Here is a 24850-nt window from a genome sequence, read left to right on the forward strand (position 1 = left end):
AAGAATGGGGTCAGGAACTGAGTCTAGGAAGACAACTTTGCAGGTCAGAGTCACCACTGGCGCCAGGTGGCCTGGGCAGAACAGCAAGGGGACCTGACAGGTGAGCAGCATGTGAAACGTTTGAGATGACAAAGGTAATGGTGTCTTCTCTGAGAGAAGAGAAAGACAGAGTGCAAGGGAGCAGGGAGGCTGAGGTGACAACCAGACTACGAATCCTATATCAAAGCATTCAGTTTTTAATGAAAAAAAAAGGATAAACTCATTTCATATTAATCAATTGATAAGGTATTAAATAAAAACAATGGTTGAATGAATAGTTTCCCGCTGTTCCCTGTAATGCTGTTTCAGCAACAGCTTAAGTCTGTTACAGGACTGAAGAGCAGGGAACTTAAAATCCGTTAACTACAAAGAGGTCAAAGGGCGGACATAGAAAACCTGTGCTATGTCAGCTGAGCACTATTAGAGGTAGTTTGGGATGTTAACTGGTGTAGGTGATATTGTTATTTGTTTACTTAAGAGACTCAGCAAAGAAAACGTAAAACCAGGGCAGGGTTTCTCCCCTCCGGCTGTCAGTGACGCCCCTTTCCGAGTGCTGGTCTGTAAAGTACAGCGGAATCGCTTTACGGACCAGATCTAGCCTCGTATAAGTTTTGCTAGACCGAGCCGTACCTGCGCTTGTCCCCAAGCTGCACCGAACTTGTCCCCAAGCACTGGCGGCGGTGCCGCTGCTCAGGGGCCACGCAAGGCGCTGCCTTTCCTCACACGGCGACTTACGGGACGAGCTTAGGGCTCGGTCCAGCACCCACCCGCTCCCAGCCTGGAGCGAGATGCCGCCCGGGGGGGACCAGCTCGGGGGGAGCCGTCACCGAGCGCCGGTCCCCGCCAGGGCTGCGCCTCCTCAGCAGCACCCGGCTCTCCCGGTGGGCGCCCGCGGTGCCGCAGCGCTGCCCGGCTCCCCTCAGCGCCTCGGATCGCCTCAGCGCCCTCACCGTTGCTACGCGACCGGGCACCTCGGGCTGAACCAACTGCCGCGTCCCGGGGGGGAAGACCAGCTGTTCCTCCAGCCTTTCCCTAACCGCGAGCAGCTGTGTCCCTCTCTGCCACTATCTACAGAGAGTCTTTGGCCTGCGGAGGTGGCCTCGCTCCTTTCTCTGCGCCCCCCGCGCCCGAAGTCAGCCCCGAGGAGCCGGTGCCCCCCCCCCTCCGGCGGCGCGTTGGTGCCGGCCGCCGCCGAGGCGCCTTGCGGTGACCTTGCGGGCGCGGGGCTGGGCCGCGCTGCCGCCATGTTGGCGTCGCTGGGGCGCTGCGCGGGGCGGCTGCTGCGGGCCGGCGGCACCGGGACCGGCATCGGGATCGGGCGGCGGCAGTGAGTGGGGAGCGGGGCCGGGGTGGGACGGGCCGGGACGGACCGGGACGGTTGGTCCGGGTCCGTCAGCGAGGCGCTCGTTGCAGTGCGGGCGGAGGGGTGCACATCGAGCCGCGGTACCGGCAGTTCCCGGAGCTGACGCGGGCGCAGGCGGTGCGCAGCGAGATCCTGAGCGGCTTCATGTGGTTCTGGATCCTGTGGCACCTGTGGCACAGCTCCGACATGGTGCTGGTGGGTGAGCCGCGGCCGCGCTGGGAAGGAAGGAGGGAGGGAGGGAGGGAGGGGGGCGGTGGGGCCGGGCCCGGCCGTGTCGTGACAGCGCCTCACGACATGGCTGCAGGGCCACTTCCCCTACCCCGACCCGGCGGCGTGGACGGACGAGGAGCTCGGCATCCCCCCGGACGACGCGGAGTAGGCGCCGGCAGCACCGCGGTACGGCCCCCTGCCTCCTGTACCAGCCCCTAACCCCTTGCTCGCCCCCTTAAGGGGATGTTTCTCTTCGTGGCTCTGCGAAATTAACGGCTGAAGGCAGCGGTGACAGGATCTCCCCCTGCCTCCGCGGTGGGAGGACTGGCAAAAAGTTTCTCTGGAGCCTCTTCTCTTCCTTGCAGGTCTGCGGAACCGCAGCGGTCCCTGGGATGAAGTCTTTGGTTCTTCTGTCCTGATTTCAATAAAAGAAACTAAGTTAAGCTGTACTTTGTTTGTGAGTGCTGTGGAACTTCTGGAGAAGGAATGTTGCAGCTCTAGAGTTGGGGTACTTGGACCTGAAAGCCTGTGTGATCTTCGCTTAATAAACAGCATGCCCCCCTGGGGACTGAGGTGGCATGTCCACAGCTGGAGGGTGAGGTGGAACTTGCATGAAAGCACAGTAGCTACAAATCCTGTCACTGCGTGTCTGGCAGATACTAAAAGGTGTGTGTGGGGGGGGTAAAATTCCTCTGTTAGAACAGAAGAGGCACTAATTGAAAAGACCTTTTGCTGAAATTTCATCAACAAAACCGGCCTTGGGGCTCTTCTCATCTTGGAGTAACAGCTTCTATAGGAGCAGAAGAAGCTCTCTTAAAGAGAGGCCAGCTTGTGCCAAGCTTTCCTTGGGGTGAGGGGGAATCTCCCGTAGCTATCATCAGAGTTCGGAATAAACGCTGTGAAGTGAAACCCTCTCTGGAGGTAAAAGTGTTGAGCACAGCTTTCAAGGAAGAAACAGTCCAGCATAAGAAATGCAAAGGGAGGCGAGTTATTCTCTGGGAGTCCAGCATAAGAAATGCAAAGGGAGGCGAGTTATTCTCTGGGCACAGAGTTATGTTCTCAACTAACTGTTAGTTTGTCTAAAAGTTAATTCTGAAGTTAACTTTTCACTCGCATTGAGTGACCCTGGCTGCACCTCTGGAACTTCACTGAGAGGACAAGTTGTGAATTACATGACAATCAATCTCCTTCAGACTTTTCCATGCAGTCAATCTTTATTATAGCAGTATTCTCATATTCACATCAAGTACATAGAACTTTTTGCCTTTTATATAATACAGAGTTCTTTAAATAACTTTACACAGAAATAGTTTTCTTCAATCTGAATTCAGCTATCAAATTTTATTATGTTTTAAGTCTCCATGCTCTCTAACCAAACTGGACAATATTTCCCATTGTACAAATTTACATGAGAAAAACTCCAAAATACAAATGAAGGGACAACAAAAGTAAAGGGGGGAAGGAACAGACAAGAAAAGTAAGTTGTATTGGCAATTACAGGGGAAACATGAGAGGGAAGGAAGGGGACTTGCCATGACCTATACGTAACAGAAAACTGAAAATAAACATTTTGTTATGAATTAAAAAATAAATACAAGTTTCAAAACAATTACTCCATTGTAAGATTTTAAAAAGCAGCTATGGAAATCTACTAACACGTTTTTTTTTTGTTTTGTTTTTCTTAAGTAATCAGACTGGACCTTCTACTTTGCCGTCATAAGCCCCTTGCAAACCTCCGTGGTCAAAAAGAATACAGCTGAAAGGAATGTTGTGTTAGCACAGAGTTTAAGTTGTTGGGACATATACATCATTGCACTAAGAAACAAACAAAAAAAGAAAATCAAATCTGTATATAAATTTCCCTTTCCTCTCCTTACTACTTTGCCTCTCATAAACGAGCCTCTGTATTATGAGGTAATGCCATTGTCTTGACTATATATAAAAATAATCAAGTTTAAAGGATATAGATCTGTTTATCTATAAACTTTAAACGAGCCAGTCCTTTCTCACTCCCCCATGGGGTCTGACGACCGAGTGCTACACCTTCCATCGCTCGTCAATGAAACGTATGCGTTAAGCCTCCCGTGGAAACCCCCCCCAGACTGGTGCACCTTTCCTAACCTAGGAAAAGCTGCGTGCGCTCAAGTAAGAAAGAGAGAGAGTGCAACTTGTGCACGGCTGATTACAAACAGGTACACCTGCTGCTTCAAAACAAGGCAGAGTCACAGAAGGCAACAGTGGCCAGTCTGCATGTGTGTTTTGACACAGGGACAAAGAGGGACCCAGCGGGGCAGCTGATGACTGCTTACTTTTTGCAATTGCTTAAGAAAAAGGTGTCATCTGCCCAGCCCTGGGAGACCTCAGGAGATCGGACACGGGGTGGGGAGTTGTGGCTGGTGGGTGAAAGGCTCGCAGTGGGGATGGCACGGAGCCGATGGGCTGGCGCTCGCAGCCCGTGTCCGACAGAGCCTGCTCCAGCAGCACAGGTCAGCGCCGGCACCCAGGGGAGTTTGGAGGGTGGCGAGAAGCAGGGGCAGGACTTTTCCCCAGTCCCAACGGGTGAGAGCGGAAGAAAAGCCGTGGTGTGGTTTGGGTCGCCAACACATGCAAGTCGGCCACTGGCAGGTTTCTGTCAGTTGAGTGCGGAGAGGGGGGAGGAAGGGGAGGCAGGTAGGACACGAGGCTCATGAAGGAATGATGTGCATTTTTTTCTTTCATTTTTTCCCCCCTAGAGGTTCACAGCTTTGAATAAAAAAGCACATTTATTGCACTTACGTTTTATTTTAGACAGAGTTAATTTAAATTATGCCCTCACAATCTCCCACCGTCCCAAAATAACCCAACACCCAAGTTTGGTCCATTTCGCCCCCAGACCCAACATCTGTGCCCAGGTGGTGGGCTTCATTTCTTTTCCTAAAATGTTCCAAGAAACTCCCAAACACACACACAGATTTTCTTTTCAACTAGGGTGATTACACAAATGCAACACAGAATGACATTTAGCAAACCAAAAACGAACCATTTTTCAAACCCAAACAAAAAAAAAGAACACACAATCCTTTGCTTTTCTGTTTTACTCAAAAGCCGATGTCACACCAGGCTTATTCTCAAGTACAGCTGCTGCCAGTGCGGTACGCTGGACAAAACGTCTGGACAGGCCACGGCTCCTCTTAAGGAGACGGGAGGAGCTGAACACACTGCTGCTGCGATGCTCTAAAGCAAACGCCTAGGTACTTTAGCAGTTCCTAAACACTCCCATCAGCTCCCTTCTCTTGGCAAAACAGGGAAATGACTTTTGTGATTTTGTATTTGAAAAAAGACAACCCCCCAACCCTTTTATACTTCTATACGTTTAGTGCAGAATTTGCCGTCGGTAAAAGGATTCCAGATAGTCCCTGCAATGTTAGGAAAACATTTTTTTAAAAAAATTATACTTTGATTTCTAAAAGGGATAAAACCAAGTTAAAACCAGCCTAATATTTGCACAAACTGTGCATTTAGACATAACTCTGTGATTTACAATTATGTCCAAAGTCTCACACCAAAAAAGAAAAGGGGAAGATCTGCGAAAGAAAAAGCACTAACACCGAAAGCCATTCTTTTGTCCTTCTGGACAAATAGGTTCAATGTGACACTAGTATGTAGGTACTGCCAGAAGCCTCTGTATCCAGACCGAAACTTGAGCAAACTGGAACACGCTGGCTGTCCCTGCGCCGACAAGATACCTATCGTCTCCCAGGGTTAGTGTGCATTGCTGAGGAACTGCAAGAGGCCTGAGGAAGAGCTAAGGAAGCCTGCTGATGTTCCATAAAACAAAATTAATTGCACTTTCCGGGCCAGGGAATTCATTGTATAATCTGATATATGTGGACGTTGATTACAGGAGTACTAGCCATCAATTTCTCCTAATCTAGTTCTCATTTTTCATCTACCGTCTCATTCCGTCACGATAGTGTAACTCAAAGTGTTACATTACCTTTTTTTGACACTATATTTGTGTCTTTGGAGGGGTAGGAGGGTTTATTTATTTAAATTAAATGAGTCTCATTCATTTTTCAGTAGAGCAGATTTCAAGTAGCAGGTTTACTGTAACTGAATCAGTATCTTTCAGTTCCTAGCTCTGAAATGACTGCAGGTGTTTTGGGGAATGCTCTCTGCTCTCCTTGCTCCTTTACAGAAGTTTACCAGCTCCAAAATGCCTACCTATATTAACAGCTATATACAAAACTACTGCATCAGAAGTAAACCAAAGCCACTGCTCTAGTTAGAAAGCACCTGGTTTACATTCTGGTGTACTTTGTAGGTTGTGAAGGCACATGATCATTTGGCAAACTGCAAGACTCTTGGGGGGATTCCTAGGTAAACCATTTCAGAGGGTCTCGGTAGCTCTCTTTTCTGGAGAAAAGATACAGGCTACTTTTCACTTTAATTCCTTCTTGGTATCCTCTATATTCTGCAGTTTTTAAACAGTTTCCTCCCTCCACAGTTTTGTCATTATTTACTGCTGACTTAGTAGCTTCTACATTAGCATCCTCGAAACTTAAATTTTCTGCTCTTTTGATGATTTTTACTTGGTAAGAAGTAATGAAGCAATGACAAAAGATACTTAAAATTGCATGCCAAAACAGACACGAAGTGCAAATGCATATTAACAAGGCTGCAGTGAACAGTTTGTTTCACAAACTTCTATGTAAAATGAGTAACAGAAAAACAGAACACCCAGCACCTTCGAAGCGATGCCATAACAGTCCATTCATGCAACTGGTTTTTAACTGAGCTTGTCTGTACCTAGAAGCTTTGCCTGTCATATTGTGCTACTGGTGAAAGGTTTTTTCGACAGACAGAAGACATTGCCTACAGTACTATGAATAATTTGTGCTACACATGCTGTACTCACAGTAAAGAAGGGAATTCAATTTATAGTCTGTAAAGGTGTGAAATGTCTACACGCTTCTTCCCTAAATTTAGCCCCTTCCGTTATTAAATCCTCAACTTACACTTGATTGTAAGGCTTCTGAGGACCTGGCTTCTCCAGATATTCTGCAAAACTCTGGATGAGTTCACATCACCAAGCAAACCTATTTATACATGACCTTCAGTGTCTTTCCCCCTCTCTTGGGGCATTTGTGGAAGGACCTGGTATTTATCAACACCCAGCATTTCATTCATTTTAGATTGTAAAGGCCAAATTCTGCCTCTGATGAGCACGTACTAGTCCAGTTGATGCTGAGAGGCCACAGTAAGATGGCAGTACATGGCCTCAATCATTCTGCATCATCATCAGCTGCTAAAGCATTCCCATACAAGAGAAGATGATTTTAGGTAAGCATAAAAGGGAAGTGGATTCATTTAATGACTTGTATGAGTTCAGGGAAAACAACAACAACAACAAAACCCTACTGAGCTAATTGTATCTGGGGCCATACAGGATTTAATTCATGCAGAAATTACTTTCAAAATAAGCAGGCCTCTGTGCTCACACCATGTGGTTTAAGCTCCACTACAACGTTCCAGTTCCAGCAAATATGCCATAGGAAACAATCACACACTGAACAGGGAAGATGTAATGGGTAACAGCTCTCTTCCAACTGTCGGGAAAAGGAAGGCAGAGGGTCAGGTACGTGCGTGGTCAGTAAGGACATCATGAAGAGCTGGGACTGGATACGGGTTGTTTTGAAAATAGTTCTTAAGATACTAGATAGGCAACATGACTGCCTAGATGTTTGTCCCAACACACACACACACATACACACACACACACAAAACATGTACTAGCATTTCCATCCTATGGCATGTGTTTGTGGTTGGGACATCACAGAGAAGCTTAAGAAGTTTGGTGCAATGAACATGAATGTATTGGTTATTTCATTTCACTTTACTTCCTTCATTGCACTGCTGTAACAGGGTATTCAATTCTTGTCTACTCATCTCCCCATTCCCTAAATATCAACAGGGCACCTTTAAGACTGATTCTGATGGCATGCAAGACATCCAGAAACATTCTTGAAGGAAAAAAAAAATCCCGATTATTTACAAACCAAATTTCTTCCAAAGTTTTCCATGAGTATTATGTGGGACCTCTTAAAGACAAACATATTACTACAGCTATCCAAAAGGAAAAGAACAAACACGGAAACCAGTAGAAATGCATCCTGAAAGGATTTCTCTAAACAGCAGCCAAACAACTTGCACATTCCTCAGGGAAAAAAAAAAAAAAGACAAAACAGAAAAATGAAACAAAATAAACAAACCCCAATTAAAAAAAAAAAGAAAAAAAAAAAGAAAATAAAACAAAGATCATGTGTTACTTATAAAGTGCTTTGCGTGGACAAGGATAGCAATTTTCCTTGTGCTTTTCCTATGGGCTCAAGAAGCATATTGTAGACTTACGGGTAATGAATCTTCACAAAAATAAGTTCGTCTTAAGCAAAGGAATTCCTAACAGTTATATTTTAGCAGACAGTTTTCTGCTAACATGACCTTGTGGAAGGAACTAGGGCTTTTATCAACCTCTGTGAAACCAACGACTCTTGAACCACCTGTACGTACTCGCTCCGGTAACAGTTTCTTTCAAGAGCATATTAATTTCCAGTATGCCCTACATTTACAAACTAGGCCACAGCCCATCCAAGGGCTGAAACAACGCGTGGGGTGGAAGGAGAATGAACGGCGACGGGGCTCTCTTGGAGCTGATGTCTGTGAATATCTCACTGGCCTGCCGACCGCACCGGCCCTGCCGCCTGCCACCCGGGTCACGTCCGCGCCTCCGACCACCGCTCGCTTCAGCAGCTTCTCCACACTGGGAAGTGGCTATTGCTACTACTGAAATTCCTGCCAGTCTCAATGAGGAGAAAAAGCCTTACAGCATCTGAAGACCCACAGCAGACGAGAAAAAATTGTGCTTTTTTTTTTTTTTAAATGCATCCTGTACACAAAGTCAATTCTATTCATGTACCAACATGAATCACTTCATTCTTGTAGTGACTATTAAGTCATTCACTATTGCTGTCTTGCTAATGTTTGTGGAATTAATATGAATACACAGTATTTCAGTTATAATTCCCACTTCAGATTAGTCCGGTCCCGATAAGCCCAGTAAATATTTACTGACGACCATCACAGACTACCAGCAACACCGCACAGCTCCGGGGTATTAACACCGCATCCCGCTACTGACGTGTGTTTCTCCCTTAGCCTGGGAGCAGCCTTCTGCAGACAGAAACACGGACGGTCCCCTTGCCCAATACACACGTTTAGTAGGGACACCGGAGTACACACACACTTAACTCCTTCATTTATTTGTCACGGTTTTGTCTAACATCTCCCTCCCCCCCAGACCTCCCAGCCAGAGGTGGGTCAGCTCTCCTGCCTCACGTGGAGTGGTACAGGGCAGATGCGGATCAAATTCTAAAAACTTCTGTCTGAGCTTGAATTTCTTTCTAATGTGGTCTGACTTGCCTCTGTACAAATAATTTACATTTAATACCACATACCAGAGAACTCTGCAAACAGATCACATCACAAGATATTCTACTAGAGGTAAACAATGTGCAGAACTTGATGAGCTTTTTTTTTTTTTTTTTTTCCTTTTTTTTCTTTTTTTTTTTTTTTTTTTTTTTTTTTCCCTGACTGGGTAACTTGTCAAAAAGCTACCAACCATTTGAAAACCAGGACTGGAGGACAGGAAAACAAAGCACTCTGAAGTAGATACCGCCACCTTCATCCCAGTTTGCAAAGTGTACAAAAGGGAAAGACAAACGGAAGGGAAGGAGATCACACGGAAGAAAGCGATGAGAGAAGTAGTCAGAGTGGATCCAGCAAGTACCGTTTTGTTTTGATCTAACAACTTGCCATTAGGACAAGATGCTCCACATTTACACACACACGTATCAGAGGACATTTAGTTAACAGGATAAAAATCGTTAAAAAAAAAAAAAAAGCTGTTGAAAGTACCAAAACAATTTTCGGAATGTCTAATTCTAGGGGGGTTTGTATTTGTATTCAATTCAACCTGAGAACTTTTTTTCCCATTTATGAAAACATTACATATTGGTAAGGTACCTGGCATTAACCTGCACCCTCGTTTAAAATAAAACTTTTAAAGTAGGTACATACACCGTTCACAGTCTGTATCAGGAATTCTACAGACTTCAGATGCTGCAGTAGCATCTTTGATAAATACACTGTATCATATGATACCAAAAAAAAAAAAAAGCAAAAAGAAAAAACAAGGACAATCTCGCTACATTTTTTTTTAAAACTCGTTTGTTGCTGGACCAACAAAAGAAGGATCTACTTAACCCTTCTAGAAGATGTTGTATATGCACACAACAAGAAAATACTGGAAAAGGAAAAGGTTAAGGTTGGTGGTTGTCATTTGTTTTTTGAGGAAGTGATAAAGTAAATCTGAAAAAAGTGCAGCAGCATCCCCTTTTCCTTCAGATTAACATCTTCACCTTTAGAGTAACATCTTCTCCAGCTTCCACCACCCCATGCTTTTTAATTTTACTGGAATAAAACCCTCCAATTTAGACAGAATTAGGTGTTTGACATTGTAACACAGTGAAAAGGGGATACTGCATTGTCCACAAACCAGTGAGTACACCAGGAAGAGAGATCAGAACGGAGGATGATTCTTTTAATTAGCACTCATCAGATATTCAGCCTCTGATGATACGTTGTTAGAGGGAGAAAGCCGACCGGCAGACCATCCAAAGCAAGTCTCCTAAGTTGCAGCAGCAGTTCCATCCCCTCACGCCTGAGCACCAAAGTCAAACCACGAGCGCCCTCTCCTCTCTCCTGGGAATGATGCCAACGGCACAGGCAGCCACTGCGGGTCTCCGAATGCACGTGGTGTTTTGTGTTGAAGGAGAAACACTGGCAGCAGAGTATTCTGGTTCCTAAAAAGGTACTTTTTCCCATTGTGTTGGACTGGCAGTTCCATTCTGCTCCACTTTTAAGCTTATGGATATCTTTTCTAAATTACTTTAGGCTTGGCGGAGCAGAATAGTTTTGATGTTAAGAAACTGTAGGAACACAAGACTTAAATAACAGAGTGGGTGCTGCCATGGTGCTGTGGCTACTTGAACGCTGCAAATTCTCCTGTAGAGGGAGGACAAGAGCTTGGTTTAAAAAGGTGATTTTGGTTACGAGGTGGTCAGAGATTTTCTCCAGACAAGCTGAACATTAGGTTGGACATCAAAGATGTTAAAAAATGCAAACTGTTAAAGCATAAAAGAAACACAGCAAAAGAACACTGAATACAGACCCAGCATATTTCACTGAAAAAGAATTTCTTGAAAGCAAGTTATACCCATTCTTCCCAGGACAGAGGTCTGCAGGTTCAAGCAAAGTCTAATCATCATGCATTTAAAATAAAATCCGTCAGGTAAATTTCACTTTAAACTCCCTATTTATTGCATGTATAACCTCCTCAAAAACAGTAATTGCAATAAGTGTGTCAGACTGCAAACTGATTTCTATCCTGGTATAAAACTGGTTTAGTAGCAAATTTGACACAACCATTAATCTTTAAATACTATATACAGTAAAGTGTCTTGAGTATTAAACTAGTACTAAAGAATGCCAGGATCTGGTTTAGAGACCAACATAGTAACCTACTGTAAGAAAACAAAGACTGATGAGATTGTCTGCTTAGGCCCAGACCAGAAAATAGACCTCACTAACAGGGAGCACAAGAAATAAAGCAAGCCCATGTTCCCTGAAGAATTACTGAACAAACAGAAATTATACACAGTGCTTTCACATGCAACCATCTCATGAATCTCTAAACAGTTTATTTAGTCTCAGCACACCATGGGACAGTCTGATAGTAGCAGTTCAGAGATGAAGAAACCATGGCACCAGGGAGTAATTGATGCCCAAGGTCTTAAGAAGTTTGCCAGCACCTTGAATAGAAGCTGAACTAAGATATTAATCCTCATCTTCTTAATCCTATGCTTTAGCCAAAAAAAAATTCCTGCCACCCAGAAATTGTATTCTCTAGGTTTTGAGGGAGGGGTGTGCAAATATGCTTAACCCAAAGGACTCTGGAGTGGAAGAAAAAGAAATGTACATATAACTTCCCATTGTTGTGTTCCACATAAATTTTGGGTTAGTTTATGCTATTTAATGACAGGGCTTCTCAGAGCTTTCCTAGTAATGAAGGAATGAAATACACAGAAGAGACCCTCTGCTCCAACAGAAGGGTTTGAATGCTATCACATCTGAACAACCTTTTCCTATCTTAGTGTCCTTCCATCTTTTCAAGAGCAAGTGTTTTGCTGGCTTCCATTTTTCTTAAGATTTTTATTCTGAATATTGGAAACAATCTGGAAATATCCTTAAGAACAGAATTTTACACTGATAGCATTAATTCAATTGAATGTCTTGCTTTATAAAGAAGGGAACCAAGAAAATGATCAGCAGCCTGCAATGGGGGAGGCGGAAGAAAGGGCATCCATGGGCTTGGTAGGAACAGCTGATATAGCTGATTTACATAACAGAAAGAAAGCATGGAAAGAGGAGAGGACCCTATACCTCATGGGAGATGAGAAGGGAGGGCACCCAAGGTCTAAAGTAAGAGTGGTAGGTATGGGGGACTGTGAAACACCTTGAGCTTTATGTGTCCTAATAGTCTATGGTGGTAACTATAACAACATTAAAAACAAACAAAATAAAACAAAGAAAATAAAAACCTTCATGATGAGCCTAATTGCCTTTTTTTACTAGTTCTACCAACAGATAAAACCCTTGCTCGAAAATACCCTTACTATTTGATATTTTTCTTGCTTCTCTCTGGCACATTTCACCAGTCTCAACTCTCTTCACAATAATTTCTAACAGCACCTCAATTTTTGTACTTCTCTCCCCCTCCTTTTTTCCTTTTAAGAGAAGGACAACAAAAGTGATCAAGTGAAGCTAATTTTTAAGAATGACATTCATGCTTAGCTACACTTTCAAAACATGCTATACTTAATTTATTTTTTCAGTCTGCTTTCCTAAACTGCTGATTAAAGATCAATTTATAAACAAGAGATTGCTCTCTCATTACTCATCTTGTCCTTCTGCCCATTTCTGCTAATAATTCAGCTTTTAATAGTTGTATGGGGATTTCAGATGATAAAAGACGAACCATTAATTAGGAAAGTGCAATGGAAAAACAGGAGCAGAAGTCAGGAAGTATTTCAGACAGGACAGTAGCTTTAAAATTGATTTTCAGACTTCTCAATTTAAATAAAACTTTAGTAAAGATTTTTTTTTAATGATTATTTTGTGAGAAGCTAATGGTAAATCTCCCCTTTCAAAACTGAGGTGCTAGTCTGCTCTCAAATCAGTAAGTGACCAAATGGGTAACATGTTCATCTAATAGTGGGATTATGTTGATTGAACATGTGTAAAATGTGGTTACCAGTACAAACTTTCCCTAGATGAAGAGTGTAGATGGCATTATCTATCTACATTGCAGGAATTCTCTATCATGTTAGGTGAAAACAGAACTTTCTGAGGAGTAGCTAAAATGCTTTATGTCACCCTTTCTACTCTGATGATCTAAAATATCTGTAGCTGGTTCTTTTATCTTCCCAAATAAATCTCACACGTAAGAGGGGGAGAGAGCACAGGCAACCCCTTCCTGAGACTCAGAATGCATGCAGGTAAATGAAATAAGCTGGACTATGAATCCATAGTCCTGTTCACAGGACAGGAAGGTCTGGCTTGAGAGCAATGAATGGGTGAAGTGAAGACAGCTTTAGGAATGTGTCCTGATACGCTCTGTCCTGCAGGAACAGGATCCCCCTTGTGGAATTCACGGAGTTATTTGCCAGTGCTAGGGTAAGAAGCTGGGCCTGGCTGCTCCAAATGAGGTCAGTTTACCCTGAAGCTATGAAACCACATAATTTGTGATTTGGGATGCGATAAAAACAACATTTCAACATTTTTATTTGTTGTGAGACAGATGTCTGATGTGTGCTTTTTACCAAGAAGAACTTTGGATACTTGCTTTGACTGGTAACAGAGAAAGGCCTTTCTTTCTAAAGGGTGCATAGCATTTGAAAATCTGCACTACCTACAGAGCCCTTTTGAGTTAGTTGCTACTCGTCTTTTCATACTTGTCACATTTTATATGCACTATTTTAAATGCACCTCCAAAATATCTGTATGAAAAAGATTACCATGTTATTTCTTATTGTGCCCAAACAATATGTTATAAGGGCATTTTCTAAGCAAACCAAGTGGCTCTTATTTCTGGAAGGATTTAGCATGTAGTTACCAACCTATACGCTCACAAATTTAAAAGTAAGCTGGATTTCTGAGGTCTCTAAGATATGTACCTGGCATCCTAACTATTCTACTTATCCCTGGGTAGATGCCACGTTTCTCAGAAGAACTGGAAAGAAAAGAATGGTTCCTTTCCAGGCCCATGTCAGCCTTGTTGAATGAAGATGAGAATAACTGGCTTATCAAAGGGAAAGAATTTCTACACCAAATACACCTACTTGCCTGGATTACATTCACAGACACAGAAAAAAATACGTGAGAAAGAGGCAGTTTTCTGTCAGATCTTGCACTGATCTTCTAATCTGGATACCATCCACCGGCTAAATAAAATATTTGGAACAGGACCTGATGTTGATAATTAATATCCTCAGAAGAATATGCAGCAGCATTTAAGATGATCTGGTCCTTCTAGAATGTACCATGAGATTTTGTTTCTATACTCAGGTGCAGAGAACTAAAGAAAAAAGGAATCACACACAGTATAAATTACCTACCAAGAAAGCCTGGGTTGTTACAGACCTGTTTTCAGGACCTATAGATACCTGTTTCTAAATAATATAACTGAGTCGTATCTGTGAAAACACTGACCTAAATCCACAGGTATATTTAGGCCTTTTTATCCTATATATGTTTCAGAATTCCATTGAAGATGCAATTGTAAGCTACAGAAGTTAAACCCCTAAATGCCTTTTATACCAGATTAAGGCAACAATCAACAAAAAACAATGTTCTTTTTGGCTCCATAAAATGCTTAGTTAGAAGCTAAGATCACGTTGTGGTCATGGATCCCAAATCATGCCTGATGTGTAAGAACAGTAAATGACACAGGAAGAATTCTAGTGCACTGACCATATTGCAGGCAATGGTGCCAAACACATCTAAGGATAGCAGCATTTTTCCCCCATAAATTATAGTTCCTATAGCAATGAAGGACAATCTTAACCACAACCAAGACTACTACAGCGAACAACTTGCTTGAACTGATCTGGCAGACCCAAAAAAAAGTAAGGCAGTGATGGAGGCTCTGCACTCTCCATTACTCTCAGTGTGGTGAAGCCTTTTCTGTGTGGGATGATGCAATTCTACACTCTTCAGAATGCCCAACAGCCCTCCTCTTGCTATTTACTGACATAGGCATTGCAGCCTGCACTGAATACCATATCCCAAAGGTTAAGAAGCATTCCTCCTGACTTTCTAAAATAATAATAAAAAAACGAGTAAGAGAAAAAAACATTTAAATCATGTTTTCATTTTAAGATAGGCCTGCCAAATGAGGCAAAACTACCAGAAAGATGGGAAACAGATTTTCTGAAACAGTAACTTTCATAAATAGCTATCTCCATAAGAGCTAGATTTCAACAGCTGAGTTTTCTTGACTAACATAAAGAGAAAAGTTAGTTCCAAAACTGTTCCAACAGTAGAAGCCAAAAAGACCATTAGAATCTGGCCAGAAAATGTAGAAATTGCTTACATCTCTTTAAACTCTCTAACTTTCCTGTTTTAAAAAAGGCTCAGTTGCCAGCAAGACAGCAGAAAGGAAAACCTTTGTGGAATTTCTTCATCTATTTCAAAAACATACTGCTAACAATATGCGCACCTCTCTATAAGTACCTTTCTGGCCCTTTAAGTCCTAACAAGAATAGCAATAGCTTGTTTCCAATGCAGAAATATCTGTGAAAAAGAACAGCTTAACAGCTTAAAACAAACAAAACCATGTAATTAATTTCAAAATATGCAAGAACACAATTGTTAATAATATTGTTTGTTTTCGTATCTGACATCAAAGACTGATGTAACCTGAACCAGTGCTCTGATTCACCTGTTCCACAGGAATGGTCCAGAGAAAATAAAATCTTTCAAGTGAGCTGACAGGATCGTGCTAAGGTTTCTCACTTCTTGGTGAGATATCTAGTTTGATTCAATTTAGTCAAACTAGCAGCTTCATACAGAAGTGAAAAAATCAATCCCTTACTGAGCAGAAGAGTGTTCTGCAGTATCATTAAAAATATTAAAGTAATTAAAGTATTTCACCTTAATAAAATTCATGGTATAATACTGATTTCCATGCAAACAACTGCTTTTTCAAATCCTCTTTTCCTGTTATGGATGTTAGCAGCTTTTTTTCTCTTATTTAGTTATGTTCCAAGTTTTTTTTTTTTTTTAATTATAAAGTTCTTGCTAACTGAAGGATACAGAGACCAATACCAGTCAGCAAAAGCAGAGAGAGAGAATTTCTTTTGTTGTGTTGTAATAGAACATTTTGAGATGGTCTAAACTATAGCAGATCAGAGCATTTAGGCAAAAATGAAAAATAACAGAAACAAAACAAGCAAAACAAAATGAACAAACAAAATTAAGCCACCACTCCTCTGCATGAAGAGATGTTCTCTAAACAGCACTATTTTAAAACCTTAACGTTTTAAAAAAGTGTCACACATCACTAAGGTCTTTTTTTGGATTATGTGTTGCTTCTGCTTACTTCTGCTAACCACAAGCAGTTTTGACTGCACTCAACCTTGCAGCTAAGTTTGTGTTTCCAATTGTTTCCCACATATGAGTAGCATTGCTAACTCAAGTATCTAAAGCCTTACGCTCATAAATAATGACCTCAACTGGAAGAAAAAACAAAACAAAACAAAACTTTGAGTTGATTAAAAATAAATACACTCCTGAGTAACTAATTCAAATCAATAAACTAGGCAAAAATGACACCCAATGACCTGTAGAGGAGTTTCACTCATTTTGAAGTGACTTTTCCCATTTCTCTTAAGTGACCTTATAAATCTTCTTGTGCCAGCTGTTCCCAAGGCACTCCTTACCAACATAGACTTGTACCCAGGACATTCAATGTCCAGAGTTAGGAAGTGAGTCTTCATTCCCCCAATAAACCTTAAAAAAGTAGCTGGTAGGAACTGAGAATGTAGAAATGTGTTGCACACATTGGAACACACCAGCACACAGACACACAGGCACATGCTTTCACATGTGTTTTCAGTGTACTGGAAACCCACCGTATCCCCCTGCTTGGATGGGTGTTTTTGGAGAAGCACAAGCATACAGACTAAAATCCTCTGTTTGGAAGCCAGCCCGGTTTAATGACGGCTCAGATGCACTGCGGTGAATTTTTGGCAATGACCGGGCCAGAAGCTCAATGGAGGCAAGAATCTAAAACAAGCAGAAAATAAGTGATCAGATCTGTTGTTCTAAAGTTGCAACAGTCTCTAAAAACTAAAGGCAGAACATCAATTAACTACAAAAAAAGAGATATTTATACACACATAGAAACAGAAACTTAAAAAAAAAAAATTACTGCATTGCACTCTTGTGCTTACATCTTCACAAGCCAAGAAAGACATTTCGTGAAGAAACTGTTTCATTTTCCCCTTTAAAAGGGCACGCTGATTTCCCTGTGTAAGCATAAGGCAAACAATTGCCTTTTATTTGCTTCCTTGTTTGTGCATTGTTACCTATACCTATTATCGCTGGAAACGAACACGGTTTCTCTGGAAGCTGTCTCCCTAGTACCATCTACCAAAAAGCCAGCAGGGGGAGCTCAATTTGTTTTTGAAAAAGCTTTGGTACATTTCGAAGCAAACTAAGGCTTCCCCCTTCAACTTTTAGAATCCAAACCTCCCCCTGCGGGCATGATAAATAAAGTTTTGTCTCCAAACTATCAGTCTCCCCTCATAAAGCCTGGGGGAGAGGAAGGATCAGAGCATAAAGATTTCTAAGAACCTACACAACAAGTTCTAATTCATGTGTTTAATTGCAATCATTAATTTCACGATTGCCATGGAAACTTTCTCCAACAAATAAGTGACTTTCCAAATACACAAGTCATTTTAATATCTGCTTTTTGAATTGAAAATTAACATTTCTAATTAAACAGTAACCAGGTCTAATCCAGGATTCTTATGATGTCCTGCTGTAGGACTAATCAAAAAAATCTTAAACTAGCCAGTGAGTTCAAAAGCGATCTTTATTTTTAATTTTTAAATTGTGAAGTCTACTGAGGACTAAAAAAACACTTCTCACCTGTGGAAAAAGGGGTCTCTCGTCTCTTTTCTTTTTTAAGCATTCTGCCATTAATCTCTTCATAGCTTTTGGACAGTTGCTCCGTACTTTGCTGAGGTCTGGCGATAGATATCCTCGTCCCACCATAAAAATTATCTTTATTTTAGGAAAAAAAGATGAAGAGGAACAAGATGAGTTCATAAAATAAACAGTAAAAACAACAACAAAAAAGATGGACATTTTGCTAAACTATTTTAGTTCCAGCAGTAAATTTTCTGCTCCCAAAGAACAGTATCTGGAAGTGAAATCACCAAGTTTGTTAAGAGTAATGTTTGCTAGCTTGTTCAGTAAAGGCAAGAAATTAGACTTTTCCTCCTCCTTCTCTTCTAAGAGAGATTTAGGAGAAACGAATGCTAGTAAATGGTTACCATTTATAGCAATGACCATCTAAAGAACAGACCTTTGGTGTCAAAAACTGTTACAAAAACAAGAATAAGCAACTGTGGTAGGAATAGAGTACCTAAAAATAAATATTCTGTTTCATAATACAAAAGTTAACAGAAAGTTCACACTGAAAAGCATTTTAGGAAACACGTGGACTTCAGATATTAAAAGAAACCTTACCTTTTGATAATAAATTCTTTCATTTGCTTTTCTACCATTAAAACTTATTATTGCCATGTGACCATCCTTCTAGCTCCACGCCTCCCTACCCCTAAGAAAACCACATGCAAAAAAGAAACTGCCTTTCCTCTGCAGAAACTGAGTATTACAGGCCCATTTTGATAATGACATAGAGACAGACAGGCTTTAAATTTTTACAGTAATTTGTTTCACATGGAAGGTTTACATTTCACCTCAGGATAAAACTTAAGTATAAAACAAAGAAAATTAATAGAAAGCAGGAAAACAATGAATCTGGTTCATGTGCTCCTGGAGCACATCAAGCTCACATCAAGCCAAGGTCAAATGTAATGCAGTTTGAGTAGTGCAGTTGTGCTGCCACTAAAAGGCCCTTTCAAACTAGCTAATCAAAGATCCATTCATGCTGCAGCAGATAATCACTATCTTTTCTGAACAGTCAGACAGACCCAGCAGGTGTATCATGCTTTATATTTAGTGCAGTATAACTATTTCAATATCTTGAAAATATCTGGCAAAAAACTAAAACCACAACCTGCCAGAAAATCAGAAACAAAAAGCCAAAACACACAACTCAAGCAAACTATCTATGCTATTTGCACTAACACTTCCATAGTCCTTTTTCAACTTTCAACTTGCATCTGTGTTTGCATTAAGAGTGGGACAGCAGACCTCCCAAATGGTTTCTTTAGAAATTCCCAAGTGCCAGAGCAGCATTTCATAGTAAAGACTTGTCTACACCATCCCTAACCTCTGCTGCAAAACAAATTATCACCTTCGAGCACTTACTCTTTCCTAAATAATTACACTACTTAACTTGAAATTATTCAAAAATCATCATAATTTTTGTTTCTGATACACCGTATATAATATAGGGATTAATATTTTGATTAGAAGTTAGAAAAAGATTATCACTATAAGAAGAGTCCTAGTCTGTCTATAAAAATCTGTTAAAGTCAGAAAAACTCTTGGAGGTGTAACAAGAATGATGCTTTGCTCACTAAAAATGTCAGTTGTGACATATTATCTGATGTAGAAGCGTCAATACAGAGTGGGCAATATTTCCGTTTTTTTTTCAAACAGAGGATGAAAAAAAATCAAGAAATCAGATCACATTTTGTATGTTGGGTTAACTTGCAATTTAAAATTTGTTTCAGCACTCGAATGTGAGCACCCATATCACAGGGTTCCTAATTCAAAACTTAAAAGGTGAAAACAAAGCAATGTGTGATTACTGCCTTTAGAAGGCTAAAACCATCTGGTCAGGAATCTAGACACTTCCCTTTGTTTAAAGGACAGAAAAAATACAAAAAGAGGAGTGACTCCAAATCTGATGAATTGGAATGAAGTGTTCCGACAAATATGGAAGCAGCCTTATGAAATGGCATTCACAGATGAACGTTGCTATGGTTGCAATTCTCAAGTACTGACAGTGAAAAAAAACAAGGGATGCGGACACAGATAAAACATAAATATATCACCAGCCAGATAAGGAACAGTTTACACCAAAGGTCTTGATGCATAGATCCTATTTCCAGATTTGACAGAGAAACGATAAATCAGACAAGCCTTCCCGAACATGCCTATCCTGTGGAGACATATTATAGGCGTGGGGTATCATTAGACTTATGGAATATTTGTTCACAATTAAGTAATCTTACAGGATTCACACACTCTGGAAAGTCATATGCTCCATCAAGCAGAATTTGAGAAATGCTGATATCCTGAAATTCCATTAGATGGTGCATGCATTTCTCAAGACTGCAATGAATATGAAACACTCACTGAGATGACTGCCATTCCATTTTGTCAGTCCTGTTCCTGAGCTATTATTCAAGGCAGCTCAGGAGGTGGAAAAAAAAAAGAGGAGTAACTGAACATACAGAGAATCAGTTCTCCTTTGCAGAACTATTCTAAACTAGATTACTATTAAGTAACCTGCTCTCTCCTTAATAAGTATCCTGGCAACGAGCTCAGAATCTGAAAATCTATACTTCAAGTATAAAAAGAACAAAAGAAGAAAAAAAAACTCAAGAGAAGTAAGTAAATTGGTGCTATGTGGCTGAGGCAGATCTAAATGTAGAAACGTCATCTCAGAACATCAGGAACACAAATGGAACGCACAAAACAACAGAATAGGCACTTCACAGGACTACATCACTCTCCTTCAGGCCACAGCTGACTGAAGTCAACCCCTTCTCAAGCCCATGCTCTTTTTACCTGGTCCCTGTTGTTGATGTTTGAGTATGGTAACTGTCCAGTCATCAATTCATAAAGAACAATCCCAAACGCATACACATCCGACTGAAAACTGTATGGGTTTTTGTCTTGCATCCTTATAACTTCCGGTGCCTGTACCACAAAAGGAAACGATTAGGAAGGAACAAAAGGAAATATTTCACCATGTCAGGCTGCACCTTCCATACCAGAAACAAAATATGGACTTGTCCAGAGTATAACAGGTGCAAGGCCCGATCCTGGCTTCAGGTGTTACTGAGTTCTAATATACAATGGATAATGACACAAATCTCAAAACCCGTGTCAATATCCTAACCAATCTCTCATTGGTTCTGTTTAGCTTGGTGATCCCTTTATTGATCTGTGACAGAACAAATGACCCTGTTCAGGCTAGGAAGATATTTTGAAACTAGAATTAAATTACAACAGCACTGAAAATAATGTCAACTAACAGAGCCTTCAGTTTCTTCAAGTGGAAAAGAAGATGGATGAGTTGCAACAGAGGTCATAACTATACTTCTTAGAATATTTAAGCAGTTTGCATGACATCTTCAGAGTAACCATGTGTGAATCCTTAAAACTTAACATACGACCTTTGGCTGAGCTAGTTTCCTCTGCTCCTTTACAGGATGCTTTTCGGCTTTTGTCACCTTCCTCTCAACCCTGAATTGATCGCATACTTTTCCTTTGGCAAATTTTTTCCTGTCAGTTTAACCCCTCAGAACAGGGGAAGAAGACAGTGAAGGTTTTTTTGTTGTTGTTTGGTTGGTTTTGTTTGTTTTGGTGACTGTTGGAAAATGTGCTTAAAGAAAAACTGACATTCACTTAGTATTTCTAATTACTGCTTGACCAAGCTTCAGACAGCTTGGTCAAATCTGAGAAACCTTGGTCAAATGCCCGTAAGTCAGTTAAAATAGACACATCACTTCCCCTTTACTTACCATCCATAGAATAGATCCAGACAACTGTTCAAATTGATGAGATCCACTCCATCGTGATTTCACTGTAGCTAGACCAAAGTCACCTATTTTTACTGTGAGGTCTTCATGAAGAAAAATATCTAAGTGGGAGATGTTAAGGGAAAACAAACAATACTGGTTCTGTCTTTCAAGAACAATAAACAGCTAAAAACTTGCAACTTAAGACATAACAGTTTTAACTGTTCACTACCATTACAGAAAGTTATATAATGCAGGTTCTAAGCAGCCAGCATGATGAATTATGGTACTTAAGGGTTACATATTTAATGACCAGGCCAGTGCTGAACAGCCTACAGCCCAGGTGATTTTCTTGAAATGCCAAGTACTCAACCACCAGAAGCTGAAGCTGAATATACTCCACAAGTGAAATGGAAAAATCTTTCATTACAAGTAGAAACACAATGATGTGAAATTCTTCGTTAAACTGCAACAGAACGTGCTATGTTACTGGAATCACAGCAATAGACGTAAGTATTCATTACTTTTCTACTGATTACATAATGCCTTCTCAACTAAATTTCAACTCAACAAATAATCACACATGAAGAGCTTTTCACTTCAGTAAGGTCATTTCTGGCAGAAAAATAAATAAATAAATAATAATAATAATAAAATAATAATAATAATAAACCAAACCAAACCAACCAACCAAAAAAAACAACAACAGCAAGAATGCTGTCATATTCCAGAATCACATCTCTAGGAAAGGATACTATTACTCTTGAGGTCTCTGTGGATGATTGATTTGGCATGCAAATAACTGAAAAGGAACATCATAGATTAGATGGGTCAGATGTTATTCCACTAATGAACAGCTCAAAGTTCATTGTATTACCGCAACACAAACTCTGTAGATATTCAAACTGCACACATTTGTTAAAGCACTAAAACATCAGTAATCCATGAAAGATCTTGCAACACTCACAGAAGAAAACAAAAATAAAATAAAGCTTAGATTTCCACCTCCTACCTGTTGTTACTGAAGAATAAAACAGCAATTACATGTCAACTTATGCTTTTCAGTTGCCTAAGTCAATATTCAGAATCAGAACTAAAGAATATCAGTAGTTTTTGACATGCCATTCAGTGCCAAAGGCTCTGCCTCCCAGCCTTGACGGTGACTATCATGACACTTTGTGCAGTAACTCACAGCTTTAGGCTAGGTGTCTCCAAATTGTGGGACTTAAAAGTGCTTCCCAGTCTCTATGTGTATCCCATGACACAAGCTGACTGTTTTTTCGTGTGGGACTGGAAAAGAGATCCCCAAATTGCAAACTGGATAAATACACTGCAGGGAGGTCAGTGGAGAGTACCTGCCCCACAGCATAGATTTAGCTTAAATTAGGCAACAAAGCTCTTTGTGTAATCTATTGGGCAACGTGGCTTTTTGTTTAATCACATAGCATGGCACAAACCTGCCAGAAAAGCACCATTTTATGTTCCTGCAATGAATCATGCTCAAAGAACGGTTTCTGTATCTCCACTACCTACAGAGGGAGCCTGTTGCTATCAGCAGGCTAATAGAAGGCTGAGGCTGGTTGCTGCAAATATCTCCCCACCTCGTGACTGAAAATATAATTGAATACTTAGTGGAAAAAGTGCACGATTAACTGCAATCATCATAGTGGTTTTCCAGCTGAAGGGTGATTTATCTGATCTTACATCAGTGTTCTGATGTAAGTGTTTTGACATACAATATTGGGCTAGTTTTGTATTCTAATTCACTCCGTTGCTGTCTATGGGAGTAAGGATTACTTAACATAGAATCCTTAGAACAAAATAGTTATGTTTTCTTCACATGCTGAAATCTATTACTTTGTTTAGAGAGCTACAACACTTATGAGAAATGTGGAAGAAACTGCATTCTTTTCACTAACAGGGCTGTCTGCATTCTGGGTTATTTTACAGGATTCGGTCCTTTCATTTGCAGGATGTTTCTTTTTAAACTCTTACCCTAAGACTGTCTGCACTGTGAAGACCATAAAGCCTTGAACAGAAATCTTTTCTCACAAGATTAAAGATAATTACAGTGTGGTTAAACTTGCATTCTGCTTTCAAAGACCATATTCCTTGATTATGTGTACTTCCCTATGTTCCAGAAAAAGACCATAAAGTCTATTTTACTGATCAAAATAATAAACACTTCCCCAAATACTTTGATTAAGGCAGGACTCTGGGCTTGGCAAACCGAGCAGACAGCTAGTCTAATTTGCCAATGTCAGTCACAGTGTGAAAGTGATGCACAAACGTTGTCACAACGCTCATTTGCAAACAGATAATAAGAGACTTACTCCATGCCTTGTGCAGTCTGTCGTGCAATATCAATTAGTTTAATCATTTCAAATTTGGTCTCAATGATGTGTAGATGGTGATATAAACTTGACCCCTCACACCATTGGGTAACAATAGCCAACTGAGGCTTTGTTGAATAACCCATAAAAAGAAGGATATTCACGTGCCGTGTTTTCCTGTTGGAAAAAAAAAAAAAAAAAAAAGTATATCAGGAGGAAATTGATGAGGGAAAAAACAACAACAACAACAAAGTAACAAGAGGCATAACCAAATGCATTTTTCCAAACAGAAGTCCTTGGGTCAACCTCAGCTTCCCCTAAGATAATCCATTTCTAGATTCAGTCTAATGAATTATTCCAGCCTTTAACCTTTACTGTTGTTCTAACATGGAACAGGTATTCTGGAGCAAGCACTGCTTTCTCTTGATTTTGAAACAAACAAAAAAAACCAGCACAGGAATGCTCAGAAGATGTTGGTACCACTAAGTCTACAAGGAACATTGATTGTTTGAAGGCAGGCCTGGTCTTGTGTAACCCTAGTCCAGCAATACATGTTGCTGCCCATCAGAAGGACATCCCAAATGAAATTCCAGTCTTGGCAACTTCCAGGAAATACAAGCCTTTCCTTCAGAAACTATCAACATCCTTCCTTGACAAGGCTTCATTTTTTTTAGTACATTGATAAAAACTGTTTATTCTCTATGGAGCCAGCACATGAAAAAGGATGGAAACGGGTATGAAAAATGTACCTCTGTAAAGTTATGATATTCTCTATGAATTTGTTTCCAAAAAGT

The 24850-nt window shown here is 40.8% G+C and overlaps 2 protein-coding genes and 1 long non-coding RNA gene across 4 annotated transcripts in view; 2 read left to right on the forward strand and 1 right to left on the reverse strand.

Annotated features, from left to right (window-relative positions):
- Nucleotides 1-1207: 1207 nt before the first annotated feature.
- On the forward strand, nucleotides 1208-2061 carry NDUFB2 (NADH:ubiquinone oxidoreductase subunit B2). The gene is made up of 4 exons (XM_035342804.1): nucleotides 1208-1366; nucleotides 1453-1597; nucleotides 1707-1798; nucleotides 1978-2061. Exons 1-3 carry the CDS (start codon nucleotides 1284-1286, stop codon nucleotides 1779-1781), a joined length of 303 nt encoding a protein of 100 aa, XP_035198695.1. The 5' UTR covers nucleotides 1208-1283; the 3' UTR covers nucleotides 1782-1798; nucleotides 1978-2061.
- Nucleotides 2062-2807: 746 nt separating this feature from the next.
- Nucleotides 2808-24850, reverse strand: part of BRAF (B-Raf proto-oncogene, serine/threonine kinase) — an 84513-nt gene continuing 62470 nt past the window's right edge. For both annotated transcript variants that reach the window (XM_035342781.1, XM_035342790.1), the window contains 7 exons: nucleotides 24057-24233; nucleotides 22479-22525; nucleotides 21727-21845; nucleotides 20768-20899; nucleotides 17927-18061; nucleotides 16903-17056; nucleotides 2808-10714 (listed from right to left, as the gene is read on the reverse strand). In XM_035342781.1, the coding sequence (XP_035198672.1) occupies nucleotides 10692-10714; nucleotides 16903-17056; nucleotides 17927-18061; nucleotides 20768-20899; nucleotides 21727-21845; nucleotides 22479-22525; nucleotides 24057-24233 (787 nt within the window). In that variant the 3' untranslated portion in view covers nucleotides 2808-10691. The remainder of the gene's footprint in view (nucleotides 10715-16902; nucleotides 17057-17926; nucleotides 18062-20767; nucleotides 20900-21726; nucleotides 21846-22478; nucleotides 22526-24056; nucleotides 24234-24850) is intronic.
- Nucleotides 13393-14235, forward strand: LOC118176091. The gene is made up of 2 exons (XR_004755273.1): nucleotides 13393-13476; nucleotides 13980-14235. It is a non-coding gene; the product is annotated as an uncharacterized LOC118176091 (long non-coding RNA).

The sequence above is a fragment of the Oxyura jamaicensis genome, chromosome 1, assembly GCF_011077185.1.
Source record: "Oxyura jamaicensis isolate SHBP4307 breed ruddy duck chromosome 1, BPBGC_Ojam_1.0, whole genome shotgun sequence".
NCBI lineage: Eukaryota > Metazoa > Chordata > Aves > Anseriformes > Anatidae > Oxyura > Oxyura jamaicensis.